This window comes from Phaethon aethereus, assembly GCF_964289735.1.
Source record: "Phaethon aethereus genome assembly, chromosome: 6".
Lineage (NCBI taxonomy): Eukaryota > Metazoa > Chordata > Aves > Phaethontiformes > Phaethontidae > Phaethon > Phaethon aethereus.
This window is the reverse complement of record NC_138580.1, coordinates 19,856,318-19,870,466: the sequence shown is the minus strand read 5'-3', so window position 1 is coordinate 19,870,466 and position 14,149 is coordinate 19,856,318. Positions and strand designations below refer to the sequence as shown.

Sequence of the window (14,149 nt, the reverse complement as noted above, 5' to 3'; positions counted from 1 at the left end):
GCATAGCCTACTTCTAGCCAGAGACTTCATCCCCTTCCTTTTATGTTTGACAGGCTACCTCAAAGCCCTATGTGTAGACAGGAGGATCTGGAACCATACTATCTTCTTAGCCGTCCTCAATACTACTTTTTAGGAGAAGTATAGCCTGAAGACAGAAACATGCCATCAGCAGCACAGAGATAAAACAACTTTCTCACTTACAAGGGAACATAAAAAAGATTGCTGTTACGAATATTGATAGAACTCAAGTGTAACAAATTTTAGGGAAAACTAAAAGAACTGAAGTGCCAAAATTAAAGTAGACCATATCAGAGGATAAAAAAAAGTGTATATGCAGTATCTGAGAATATAAATTTAATGCTCTAAAGTTAATAATTCAATATGCCTGTCTTTTATTGCCTGAAAATAAATTAAGATTATTTATGCTTCCCTTCATTTGGGGGAAAAGAACTGAAAAAACCCATAACTGGCTCTTGCTGTAATTCTCTGTCCTAAGGCCTGCTGAGCCCAGACTGAAAACAAGGCAGCATCACATGCCTCACTGTTTGCATAGAGTACATTCAAGTATTTGCTGCTATTTTAGACTGTCAGTGTTTAGGGATTCCATTTCTCAAAAGCAATTGTTTCCTTCAGTCTGTTGCATGAGTTGTTAGATGTTTCCAAGTTTCCAAGCCTTTGAGCAGTAATTCAATAATTGCCAGTGTCTGTATTTCTGATAACCTGGGATCCTGAAAATTCCTTGACAGTAGGCATTCAATTATCAGAATATCCTTCAGCAAAGGCCTGACTTGCACTCCTTTTGTGAAATAATTTTGCGCATTGTTTGGGGAAGTTTCAGAACAAACGCATTGTTGAATTAACCCATGCTCTGGAGGATAGTCTATCATAATCAACCTACTTTACCTGCCCTTGTCAAAGAAATCTCTCTCCATTTAGAATAGGTTGACCTTTGTGGATTATGTATGTTGTATTCTTAATCTTATATACTAAAAGAGTAACATATGTTTCATATTATAGCCAGACCAGTCATCCACTATGATAAAACTATTCAAGACTGTTTTCTTCAAACACTGTATCACAGTTAACAGGTTGTACAAGAACATGGGCAGAATTTGGTTTAGCATACCAGGAAAAGAGTTCTGACAGTTTTTACACCTCACATAATTAATCTTGTACAAACTTTTTGTGCATTTGAGCTCCTTTATTTGATATTGGAAAGTCTAAATCTAGAGAAGGTTGAGAGTCTAATAGACTAAATCTAGCTAACAGATAGGGAGACTGAGATCACTTCTTTTCCCTTTTGTTGACTTATCTGAAAGCAGCTTCAGATATTCATTTCTGGATAACTACTTCTCTGCATCAACATGAAAGAATGATACTAGGGATACTACAAAAACTAGCTGAGCAATCTTTGAGGAGCCATCATGACCTCACAGCTGCTGTCACTTAGGGCTACTCTTCTGTGGTGCTCAGGGTAGGAAACCAGGAATCCCATGTGCATGGGATTAACATGGGCTAAACAGACTTTGGGATAGCACAATAGCGTAGATCAGTAATGCTAAAACCACTGAAGAAATTGTAGTGAAAGTAAAACTCTCTCAGCTGTAGACACTTCTCTGACTTTTCCACTGTGTCTAGTACGTAAGTTTACATTTTCATCAATAGAAGTTTGAGGAGTACCTTCACTATAGCAAGGCAATATGCAGGCCAAATATCATTTCCCTTCCATGTTACAGAATGCTCAGACAGAACAGATAGAGGAATTACCTGTCACTCAAGTGTATTAGGTTACTAAAGAAAACCTTATTCAGATATGTTTTTGCTGGAATACCCCCATTTCAAATGAAATTTGCATGGATGGGACAGGAAATGTGCAACTATGATCAGAACTGTTAATAAAGTCTGTTGGGAACCAATTTTCATTCTTTTTTTTTCCTCCACCACAAAATTCTATATGATGGTACTTTGTGTTTAAGAATTGCAATTTTCATTAATGTTAACATTTCCCATTTCAACAGTTATGGAAAGCAAGGTTATTAATTTTTGTTATGAGGATAGGGTATTTTCCTACTTTTTTCACAAAACTATTAACCAAAACATTTTATTTCCATGAATTCTAAATATTTTATCCTTTGATCACCCAAAATATGAGACAGAATTAAAAAAGGGTTTCAGAAGGCAAAAAAGCTTATTTGAATTTGGGACTTTAGAGATAACTACATCTGCCAACAGTTTAGAAGTGTCCTTTCTTATCCGCAGTATATTTTTAGAGTGAGTTATACTATTTAGAAACTCTAAGGGTTAGCTAAGATGGCACAGAGAATAAATACAATGAACAAATTAACTCATTTGCAAACTACTTATTCAGTGAAGCAAGGTTTGAAAGAAGGAGGTGGAATGTAAGCCTGGAATTGTGACTCAGACTCAACTGCTTTCCTCAATTGCTCTTAGCAAGCCACAATTATACAAATTTCTGACTCAGCACTCAGAAGAACTTGGCAATCTAGTCTTCAGCTTCAATAGAACAGAAAGATTTTAATGTAATATTATCTGTATATTTATAGTAAATAGCTCGTTGCATCTCAAAAATGTTTCAGTATTGTAAGCCAAGATAAACCTGCTCTGACATCATACCTACACAAAGCAGGGGTTGTCCACTTTCAAAAAAAGATTTTACCTCATACATAGTATGCTAGGAAATCTTCCACTGACCCTTCGACTCTATACTGGGACAGCGGGCCTGGGGCAATGAATTTTGCTTCATGACAAATTGTATTATTACTGAGCTGAGCAAGGAAATGTAATGGAAATTACACAAATTCTGAATGGACCTCCTAATAGCTTTAGCTGCAGTACTGCAGGAGGGAGCTGAATGTCCAACACATCATATAGCTTATACGTTGAATAACAATATTCTTCCCCTAAAGAATATTTGAATTAAAAAACAAGAAATTGGGGTTTTAACTTTGAGACCATTTATTAGAGTTTATAGAAGAACAGCAAAAAGCTACTCATAAAAAGCTACTCAAGTTTTATATTTCATGCCCAAGAGTCTTAGCAAGAAGCAAAATTCTCAGACTATTCTTTCCAGTTGAATAGCAGTTAGACAGCTAAATCAGTAATGCAGTGTAACATGGTCATATTAACTTGATGAAGCAGAAAAGACCATCTGCAGCACCACGAATATGACTAACGCAATGTGCCAGCAAAAATCCTTTAACAGTGTCTAATGCCAGAAAACCTTATGAATGGGATTTTTAAGTTCAATGTGATTGATGAAAAGAGAATTATAGTATTTGTTTCACTTTTGATCCAATAAGCTTTCAAAATTGATTTATGAACTGCTTTAGAACTCAATTCTACCTGCATTTAAAAGTAATAAAATTATTTTTTATGTACATCACTCATTTCAACTGTAAGCAATTTGTTCAAGTATACTTAGTAAGTTAGAAGAAATATGCATGTTCCCAAGGTGCACTCTGCTGAATATCACTGTGCAGATTGAAAACTGGCACCTCTAGCTGCTGTTTAAAACATGCATGACTGTTTTTATGTAATAGAGATTTCTGTCTACTGCGCTGTTGTGTGTGTACATGCATTAGAGTAATAGATTCAGTGCTAAATATCTGGAATTCAACAAGCTTTTTCAGAAATCAGTAAGGGGAAAAAAAGGAAGATTGTTATGTGGATTTATACTTTAAAGTAGGGAAAAAAGGATGGAAATAAATGGCCAGATTTCTAAACACTGAGATGTTATCAGTAGAGTCTCACAGGTTCTTTACTATTTAATACATTTTCAATTTTCAATAAAAAGGTGCAAACAGTGAGGTAAGAATGTTTGCAGATGTCACAAAATGATTCAGAATATAATATGAGATTTGCAGACATATCCTATGGTACCGAGTGGCCGAGTGATAACACAGCAAACAAAATTTTTTACAGACATAATAATAGAGACTAAATTATCTGTTAACAATCAAGAAAGAAATCTCTCAGTTGTTGCAAAAATATCTTAAATTAGCACCGGCTAGAAAAATAACTGAAAAAGGCAAATCAAATATTAGGAATTATAAGGAAAGGAACTAAGATCAAGACAAAAAGCCATTATGTCATTGCATTGATTCCTGAGTCTGGGAATAGCTCCGGCTACTGTCAAAAAGGATTACATTAGAAATGAAAAGGAACTGATAAGTGTGAGAAGGATGATCAGAGATACACAATATAGTTAGACTAGCATTCTTCAGTTTGGAAAAGAGGTATGCAAAGAGGAATGCAACAGATGTATGAAAAGCTATAAACATTATTGAGACTATAAAGAGGGAGCAATTATTAGCTATTTTTCATATCATAAGAACTAGCACCCTCCCCAAGGCAACAGGTTTAGAGCAAGCAAGGGGAAGTACTTTTTCACAAAGGTATGCTAAAATTATGGAACTGTTTCCTATAGGATGCTTTGCAGATCAAAGTACAGCTGTGTTTCAAAAGCACTGAGACAAATTCATGGAAGAAAGGTACACCAGACATTCAGTTTGTGGTTTGAACACAGTCTTTGTCTCAGAAATTTTCTGAACTGCAGATAGCCAGAAACCGAGTGAATTTACTGGGAGAAATAACACAATGCAGTGGTTCTTACACTCCTTCTCCATGTATCCACTACTGGAAAATATCAGAGGCACAACAGTGTGCTAAATGGACCTGTGGTGTCATCTAGTATAGAAACTTTAGCTCTTACACAGGTTTTCCTTTAAGAAGAGCAAGGCACTCTCATTCATTTAGAATTCAAAATAAATTCAATACTAAATATATAGGACATTCATGGTAAAAGATTACATAATTAAGCTGTGCCATCAATTGCTCTACACTTACTATTGGGCATAAGCATAAACAAAAGACTATTTCAAAACATTTCAGTATGGGATGATAAATTTCAGTGCTAAATATTAATAAACAATTGCTAGCTACAAATGCTGGCGATTAAAACTGACTGAAAGAATGAAATCTTATCCCAAACAGAATTTCTTATCCCAGTAAGAAAGAATAACAAGACATTTCAAGATGTCCTCTGAGAAATCATTTTGTTACTGATTCACTACGGAAAACACTCATGTAGCAAAGTGATGAGTGACAAGAAGCTATTAGATAAGTCAGACTATTTACACAATAACATCTGATCATTTCAATTATCTCAATTATTTTATTTGGTTAATTTTTTTAGCATTTCTTTTTCTAAACTATTTACTATGTTTTCTGTACAACAGAACGCCCTGTGCTTCCATTTGTGAATTGTATTACACAATACTTAAAAATATTTGCTATCTGGGTTTGGTTTTTTAAGAGGGAAAGTCTGTAGATTTTAGTTCTTCCCCAATATTTTCTTTATTTGCACCATATTTTACACTTCCTCTCAGCTACTGATATTTCTTACCATTACACAAAGTTGTTAGTTTTCCACACACTCAGAATAGACTATCCTGCCATTCAATATACCAAGCCCAACTAAGCCCACACCCATGCAAATGTACAAAAAGGCAATTGTGTTTTATAGGTGCAATTGAGGCATGAGAACTTTTTTTCTTCCTGTGTGTTCCTTTACTTTTCATTTTAAACTCATTCAAAATAAGTGTTTCATTTAATGGTAAAATGTAAGTATTGGAAAGGATTGTGGCAAAACTGATACACAACTTACTTTCCTTTCCTGATGGATTAGAACTGGCATCATCCTGTTTAACTTCTAGCCAATAAACGAATAAAACAGCAGTACACTTTTAAGCACATGGAGTTCCACTAATAATAGAATCCACAAATACCTATTTCAGGATAACAGCTACCAAGTAGTTAGACATGTTTTAGCAAACTTTTATAGAGGCACAGATTTTTATTTTAGAAAGAACTATCAAAACAGATAACCTTATCTCTTTTAAAACACACTGTAGAATTAATGCTGCTATCCCTATTCTGAGCTCAATAACTTAGGTCTGACTGAAGTATGAAATCCTTTAACATAATGGCTATAACAAACTTACAGCTACGTATTTCCATATTTACACGTTCTATTGTTAAGCATGGTAATTTATTAGGAATAGGTCAATTATTTATAGCTATTATTATGCACTCTGACTGTGTGTGAAAAAAGCAGATTTTCGTGACAAGAAACTAATATGTAATATTTTCTTCTTTTGTATGTATTTACATGTAGGCAGACTTTTTGGGTTCCGGCTACCTGGACTGAGACTCTTAACATACAGAAAGCAGTCCTTACCACAGGAAGACCCTGACGCAGTGATAGTCGATTCATCTAAGCACAGCGATGACTCAGTGGCTATGAAGCACTTTAAATCACCTACAAAAGAAAGCTGTAGTCCTTCAGAAGTGGATGATACAAAAGCACTGATTCAACCCAGTAAATGTTTGCCTTTGGTTAATATATCAGGTCCCCTTGACCATTCATCACCTAAACAGCAATGGGACAGACTTTACCCTGACATGATGCAGACAAGCAATCCACTAACCCATTCCAGATCAAAGGAAAGCATTTGTAGTATACGAAGAGCATCTTCGGTACATGACATAGAAGGCTTTAACGTCCATCCCAAGAACATTTTTAGGGACCGTCACGCAAGCGAAGGTATGGTAGAAAGTCAATCAGTATTCTCTGATGTACTAAGAAAGGAATTACTGCAATTTTTCATAGTAATTATCATCATTTTGTAAGCAAAACTAAATATAATCAGCTGTATACATTCAAAGGCGCAGTAAAAATATTAAGGGCCCAAATATGCCAAGCTTATTTACACTAAATACAGTTTTTCGTGTCTAAGCAGACCAATGAAATTATGGTGTTTCTCTTAGAGTACGATCTGCCTTCTGTATAGGGATATAGAAAAATTGGGCCCAATGTTCCTAAAGCTAATATTGGTATTTGGGGGGGCGGGGGGGGGGGGGGGACGGGGAAGGAATCAGACGGTCAAGTCAAAGTTGCATGCACAGTTCTGTCCCATATGCACATATTCTAGATTGTCTTTGATTGTATGAAATCCTACCTCAGAGACTGATCACTTTATTTTTCTTAAATCTGTAATGTGTACATTGTATATTCACTGATCCATCACTGAGACATACTTTTTCTCTCACACTGGAGGAAATACCCTCAGCAACTCCATTGAAATGCTTTGTGTAATGCTTACTGAAATACTTAGTGAAATGGTGAAATTCTTAGTGTAAAATTCATATAAATGTGATTTTCTCTTTGTGCTAGTATATTCTTGCAACCAGCAAAATTTACAAAGATGTTTCCTCTGTGTTCTACCGTCTCTCCTAATTTTGCAAAGTCATGGAGTGTGGTCCATGATTTGTTGTTGGAGAAAAGGAGTTTAAAAAACATGGGAAACAGCTTAGCAGAGAATTGAAAGCCCTGTGAACGGAGAGGCACCTTTGAAACTGGCTTTCACAGAAAAGTGCCACATATACAATGTTTCTGCAGTCTAATGAGTTGAATTGCATACTTTTTATTCAAGCCAGATGACAAGGAACGTGTATGGAGTATTTTAAGATTTCAAAAATATGTCATGGAAAACTGGGCACAGATTCATAAATTAGTAAGAAAGCAAATTTTCATTGTCAATGATTGCCTGTTTTTCTCCTATTCATTCACCGCAAGTTTAAAATTCCTTTAAGTTCTCCTGCCTTTTGGAAGGTCCACATCAAGGGCTCTTTGCTTCTGTACATCTCCTAAAATACAAGTCTGGATGCTCCTCTGCCATCCAGATTAACTCCTAGAATAGCAGAACTAATTATTCTTTACAGTTATTGTTCCTCTATTAAATATAATGGGTAAATATTTCTTTCTTTATTTCTGTTTCTTTTGGACTCTGATTTTTTTTTCAGTTCAAATTAACCTGAAAATTCAATTAAACTTATCCTAAACCATACCATTATGCTATATTTCATGTTCACATTCAAGACAAGATTTCAAGATCAGGATGTGGAGGCAAAAATCTCCAAGGCTAAACCTTGGCATGTCTTTTGGACCATTGCATGAGCTTCATCTTGGTTTCAACTTCCCCAGATATTTAAACTAACCTTTCAAATAAAACACATTTAAAGATATCTGTTTTGTCAATTTCTATTTTTAGAATTTATTCTCATTAAAGCACTTCCCAACTGGTCATTCTTCATACGGTTGTATGATGAAAATGTGTAAAAACTAGTTTGAATATTAAGTTTCTTTGGTTGTGGTAGTACAAAGCTCATGCAGAAATCACCACATAATTTAATACTTGCTGCATGGAGGAGCAAAACTTTCTAGTTCCATTTCACTGAACAATATTTTTCAAATGTTAAATACTAAGGAAAATAAGTTTTACTATGAGAAGTCAGTAATTCATTCGAATTCCTATGGCCTCTCATGTCATGTAATCATTTACAGTGTAAATAGATAAAACACTGCCACTCTCATTTCACTCTGCTTAAGCTACAAAATAGTAAAGAATCTGGCCCTAAATTTAGGTCACACATACGCATTCTAAAAAAGTACAGCAGAACAGAGATGGCTCTCAGAATTGCATTAGAATTAGTAACTATCCTTGATGCCATCTGCTTCCAAGCATATTAGAATTTGGCACCTTATGCTGAAAAGATGTTTAAATTTAGCCAGCAAGTCCTGCTTGCCTTACACAACAGTGAGTCATAGAACCCTATTGTTGCTATAAAATTATCCATGCAAGTTAGGCAACCAGGATTCAGCCTAAATCATCTTCTCTGGATTCACAGATTCTGACCAAAACTGTAGATATTGTACTGGAGGATGTAAAGCCCTAAGTAAAAGTAAAGTACAGTCCCAATGGGCTAAATTATGGGGCCTTTGATATTGTCAAATGTATTACCCAAGGAAGTATAAGGTGTAATATATTTCACATTCTGTTTTTATTTTGTTTATCAATCCTAATAATTCTGAATTTTCCTGAACCCACTGAAAACTACTACTCTGTTTGAAAAGGCAATTCAGGATTCAGAGGCAATGTTTTTTTCACCTGTTCCAGTTCAAATAATATTAATTGAATCAGTATAGCAGAATTCTGACAGAAGAGAATAGCATTACATAGCTCAATACAAACTACAGTAATTCACTCATAGACAATTTTTTTTGAAAGGCAATTGAGAGTATAAATTATTTCATGTGTTAAATTAATCTATGTAGCCTAATTGCTTATCACTTTAAAATTATCATAGCTGTGGCCATTATATGCTGAAAGGTTTTACCCTAAAAAAAGACAATTTAGGTTTTTAAGTTTATTTGAGTGTATTTGACTGGATTCCATTATAAATTTGCCTATTTGACAACAAAAGTAACAGGGCAGGAACTGTGCCTTCCACTACCACCCAAATTCCAGCCAAGCCCTTCTCACCTGAAATGCCAGCAGTCCAGATTTTGCAGGCAGGTACAGGTTCACAGGGACGCTTCGGGAATTTTATTGTCTTCAGAAAGTGAACTCAGTAACACCCTGGCAGTATCTGAAAAAACAACAGGCTTTTGAGCCTAACTCAGCCTACAAAATCTGCTTTACTGCTACAGCAGCCTGGCACAGAAAAGCTTCAGGCTGAGAGGAGCTAAACACTCTCCCACACCCGTGGTCCTGACGGCCCAGCTCGATGTCCCGTGCTCCTCAGTCCTCAGGAAGCTGAGGAAAAGCCAGACAGGCAGCAGGTGTGACATGATGCCATGGACAAGGTCCAACATCACCTTCGATTCCCCTCACAGGAGAAGGCCACAGCCTTGTTCCAGAGCGGGGCTGAAGCGGGCCGCCTGCAGGGACAGGGCTGCCGCTGGGGCAGATGGGGGCACAGCCACCTCAGCCCTGAGGTGGCTGTCAGCAGCGGGACAACCACAGGTGAACATCAGCTCGAGCCAAACGCACCTTTAAAAGCTGGTAAGCTGGTCACAGTGGCCGGCAGCACACAGGAGCAGGACCGCATCCTGCACCTGGCCCCACACTCCCTGCCAGCCCCGGGGCCCTCGCCCAAACTGACTCACACCCCACCTCAGAGCCACCACAGCCGGGCAGGGGCACGATGTGAAGGGAGGGTGGCCTGTGGGTCATGAATCGGCCCATGCATAGGGGTGGCTTCTACCTATCCACCTGTGTGGTTTCTTTAAAATAGTAAGTAACAATAATAACAACAACAATAATAATATTCTCCCTAAAGAGGTTTGATGTCATGAGAGGATTCAGGACTGGGTGTGCCTGTGAGGACAGAGAGCTTTGCCACTTTTACCTTGCGGAAAGGCACCTGCGAGCTGAAGCAAGGTTTAAGGTATATCTTTCTCCTCAGTGTTTCTCCAGTATTTACTCAGAAAAGGCACTGCTCAGCTTGCTGCCATGGTAAAAACTTTTCCTCCTGTGAGTCCTGGGCGGGCCGCAGGGCCTGGGGTCTGTGCAGGGCCACCTGCGCAGCCCCTCACCCACGCAGCCAGCCAGCCTGCGCCGCCACCCAGCGCCATGGGTGTCTCAGCCTCACGTAATTACGTGTGGCTAATTACCACTTCTTGGGTTAGCACTTTTGACTTCCAACCCAGTGCTGGACTTGTGGAAAAACAATTTTACCATGTTACTATTCAGGCAAGTCATCTAGAGCCATAGATGACTACCTACTGCTGATCTACTCCAAACACTTTTACAGATTATCTCCCTATTATCAAAGTGACTTCATCTTGACTAGAAGTCTACATAATATAATCAAGGAGGTGCAAAAATATTTCAATTCAAACCCCATACATATTTTGAGGCAATATTTTCTGCTTTTTCTGGTGTAGATTTTAGTTGTCTTTTTTTCTCTCTTTTTCTTCACTTTTATTATGCTGAATACCAGACAATGGTCGCAATGTCAAAGGTAAAGTATACATTTAGACTGTACCTTCCAGTGTTTCAGAGCCACACTTTTTGGCATGTTACTTTGCCTGCTGTATGAAATGTTCAAATGCAACATTCTCATGCTGACCTCTCTAGGGCCAGGTGCATTACTGAAATTATATTTGTTAAACATTTAGTTATTCCCTTAACTATTTTCTCAAAGCACTAACTACCAATCCATGGAAAAAGTGAAGGCATAGTGAAACGGTCATTTGATTTGATTTTCTGTTAATTCACAAAAGGAAGGGAGGGAGATAGAATATATCATAGTTATTTAACTCAGTGCTGTTGTCCTTAAGCAGGCAAAACTTCTAGTGAAGCTACCAGGAGTTTTACCTGTGAAAGGGTGTATAATCAGGCAGGGCCACTAACAAACAATCTGTTGTTATAAAGTGCTTAGTTTTCAGTTAAGTATCTCAAAAATAAAATAATTGGTTATCAGGAGCCTTGTGGAAGTATCTTCACTTATTCCTCTTTTGTCTCCTTAAAACTAGTTTCACGTTCCTGGATGGCAGGGGGTATGGTTTCAAGCTTCCTGTAGTATTAAAATGTGCATGCATGAACTTCATTGCCAATTTCATGTTTAAATAATATTTAGTGCAGTTACAAAATTGTTTCTATTCACCAGCACTGAGCTACATCTTTTAGAAGCAATCTGAACATAATTTTTAAGTGAATTCCTCCATTTCTAGAAAACGGTTACTAAAGTGTTCAGTTTAACTGCAATATTTGTAGCTATGTCTGACAACTTGTTTGTGACTTCATGCATGATGCAAAAAGTGTGCGTACCTGGTAAAGTCTTCTCTCTAAACTGCATGCAGTGCATGACCTAGATTCTGTAAAGCGACTTGTGGACTACGAAATCATTGCATTTGCTTCATGTGTATATTGGCAAAATCTTGGGGAAAAAATGCAGTCTTTGTATGGTAAAACAACTTTTATAAATGTATTTACTGCTGGTGAAAGACGATGGATTGATGGCTCAGGAGAGTGATATCGTTTCTCAGTACATTGTGTAAGCAGGGACAATGGAATCCTGCCATAAAAATTGGGGGCTCAAACTTTACCTTAAAGAATCTTCTTTGTAGGGTAGGCAGAAGCATGTCATTCTCCCTGCTTATTCGAGTCTTGGCTGCTCTGCTGAAACTGTCAATCAGAGTGCCAATTAGTGTCAAATGTGATTGTGATTTGTAATGGCCCTCTTTTTCTGCTTCTTGCTATGAGAGTATAGCAAAGGTCCACTAGCTGTCAAGTATCAGCTCACTTAAGTTAGTAACGTCTTTCAATTAATTACCATTATCAGTGAGGTACATATATATCTTTCAGCACTTTCTAAAGTAAAAGAAGGTGGATAAAAAAGAAAGGTTTTATTCTCACGTAAAATTAACTTAAGTCTACTATCACATGCTAGGGCATGAATCTTAGGTAGCGGAGGAGAGAGTAATTCCCTTTGGAGAAGAAGCAATAAAAGTTTTAAATCCCAGAAAGCAAAACTTCAATGCAATTTAAGCATCTACAAAGCATTTTACTATTAAAAAAAAAAAAATCTTATGTCCTACCTAATCATGGGTTTGCCTAAGCTCCCTTAGTTTCCTCTTACCTTTGAGTTCCTTGGATATTAAGAATCTTGTCCATCTGACAAACGGCCCCAACTTGATAACCCACTCATGTCTAAGCCGACTCAATATTCAAAAATTATTAATTGCTACAACTATATAGGGAAGTAGAGCTGCAAAACTGCAGTCTGACCATACATATGTAGCACGTCAGCCAGATTAGCCACTTCACTGATTTTTGAGGAGGTTGTGAGCCCTGATTTATTTTGAAGACCACTTTTTAGTAGACTTATGTAGATGATGTGAAAGATAGATTCAGGTCCTACCTGGGTCAAAAGGCATTCAAGCACAATATTCCAATTCCTTGGCAGTTTCCTCAGTACCAGGCTTTTTAGCATTCCTTGTGGGAGAAAAGTAGTGCTTTCTTCCTTTTTCCAGTGAAGCCATTCCACAAAGAATATACTCAGTTCATTGGTCTAAGGACAAAAACAAAGGACAGATTTTGTAGTTTAGTGGTTAGAGCACTCACAAATTTTTGTTTATCTTACATGAAATGATCATTTGACAAAATATAAAGTCTTGAGAGCAGAACCATCAGACTGATCTCTCCCAGGGGAGGTCTTGAACTGTTAGCATTGTGCTAACATTGTGCTAGAGCATCGTGCCCTCCCTCGTCATCTTGAATTTCTTTCTGCACAGTGGCACAATTTCAAACATAGTAGTAGATGATTTCTATCTCTGTCACAGCTTAATGTATAATTAGCATGAATTTAGGAGGTAGAAAGCATGTGTATAAATCCTTTTAAGCTAAGAAAGCAAACTAAGAGTCTGTTTCTTCAGCAAGCATTCTAAGCCAGTGTGAGAAAAGACCAGTCCTCAATCAAAGAATTTTACACCAAAAAAAAAAAAAAAAAAAAAAAAAAAAAAAAAATTCAGCTCTGCCTGAAACATTTCCCCACAGCTATCTCCAGGCCATCGGTTGCTTTGAATTTCACTCAATCACACATTGCAAATACAATCCAGTTGTTCCGCTGTTGACTCTGCAATTTACCCCACAGGCCTAATCCTGCCCCATTGGCTGTTCCTGAATCATAGCATCCACTCTTGCTTCCCTCATAGGAAGACAAAAAAAAAAAACCAAAAAACAGGAGAAGAAAAAACATCATAGTGTTGCCCACAATAGAATCAGTATGCAGTAAGGTTCTCATGTTGATCTGAGAAATACCGTTTGATCCCAGACTTCAGATACATTGGTACTGACTGCAAGACCTGGATTCTTTCTTAAACCCATAACTGAATCTAGCTCACACTGTCTAAACATATTTATAGTTCTTTTTTCCAGTATTATTCTCACAAGCAAATTTTCCTTACTATGGATATTTTTGGCATCTGGACCAACATTATGATGACAGTACAAAATAAGTATACTAACCAGTTATACAGCTTTCTTGTTGTACAAAGAACTTTGCCCCATATTGAAAAGAATAATTATAATGGATATATGAAGTATACAAATTCCATATTTTTTATCTATCATGATGCACTAAAGTGATATAAGATGTTTAAATGTATATAAAATACTCCATTAATATTCTACATATGGGTATCCCTGTTGTTTTCAAGATTTTGCTGGTAATGACAATTGAAGAAATACATTTTGTGAGTTTGTGATAGTTCAGAATTAAA

At 37.0% G+C, this 14,149-nt stretch overlaps 1 protein-coding gene across 1 annotated transcript in view; it reads left to right on the top strand.

Moving 5' to 3' along the window:
- Positions 1-14,149, top strand: part of KCNH7 (potassium voltage-gated channel subfamily H member 7) — a gene marked incomplete at its 3' end in the record, with an annotated part of 239,809 nt that overhangs the window by 154,648 nt on the left and 71,012 nt on the right. Inside the window, exons 4-5 of the mRNA XM_082001369.1 lie at positions 6,197-6,625; positions 10,867-10,887. Of these exons, the coding sequence (XP_081857495.1) occupies positions 6,197-6,625; positions 10,867-10,887 (450 nt within the window). The remainder of the gene's footprint in view (positions 1-6,196; positions 6,626-10,866; positions 10,888-14,149) is intronic.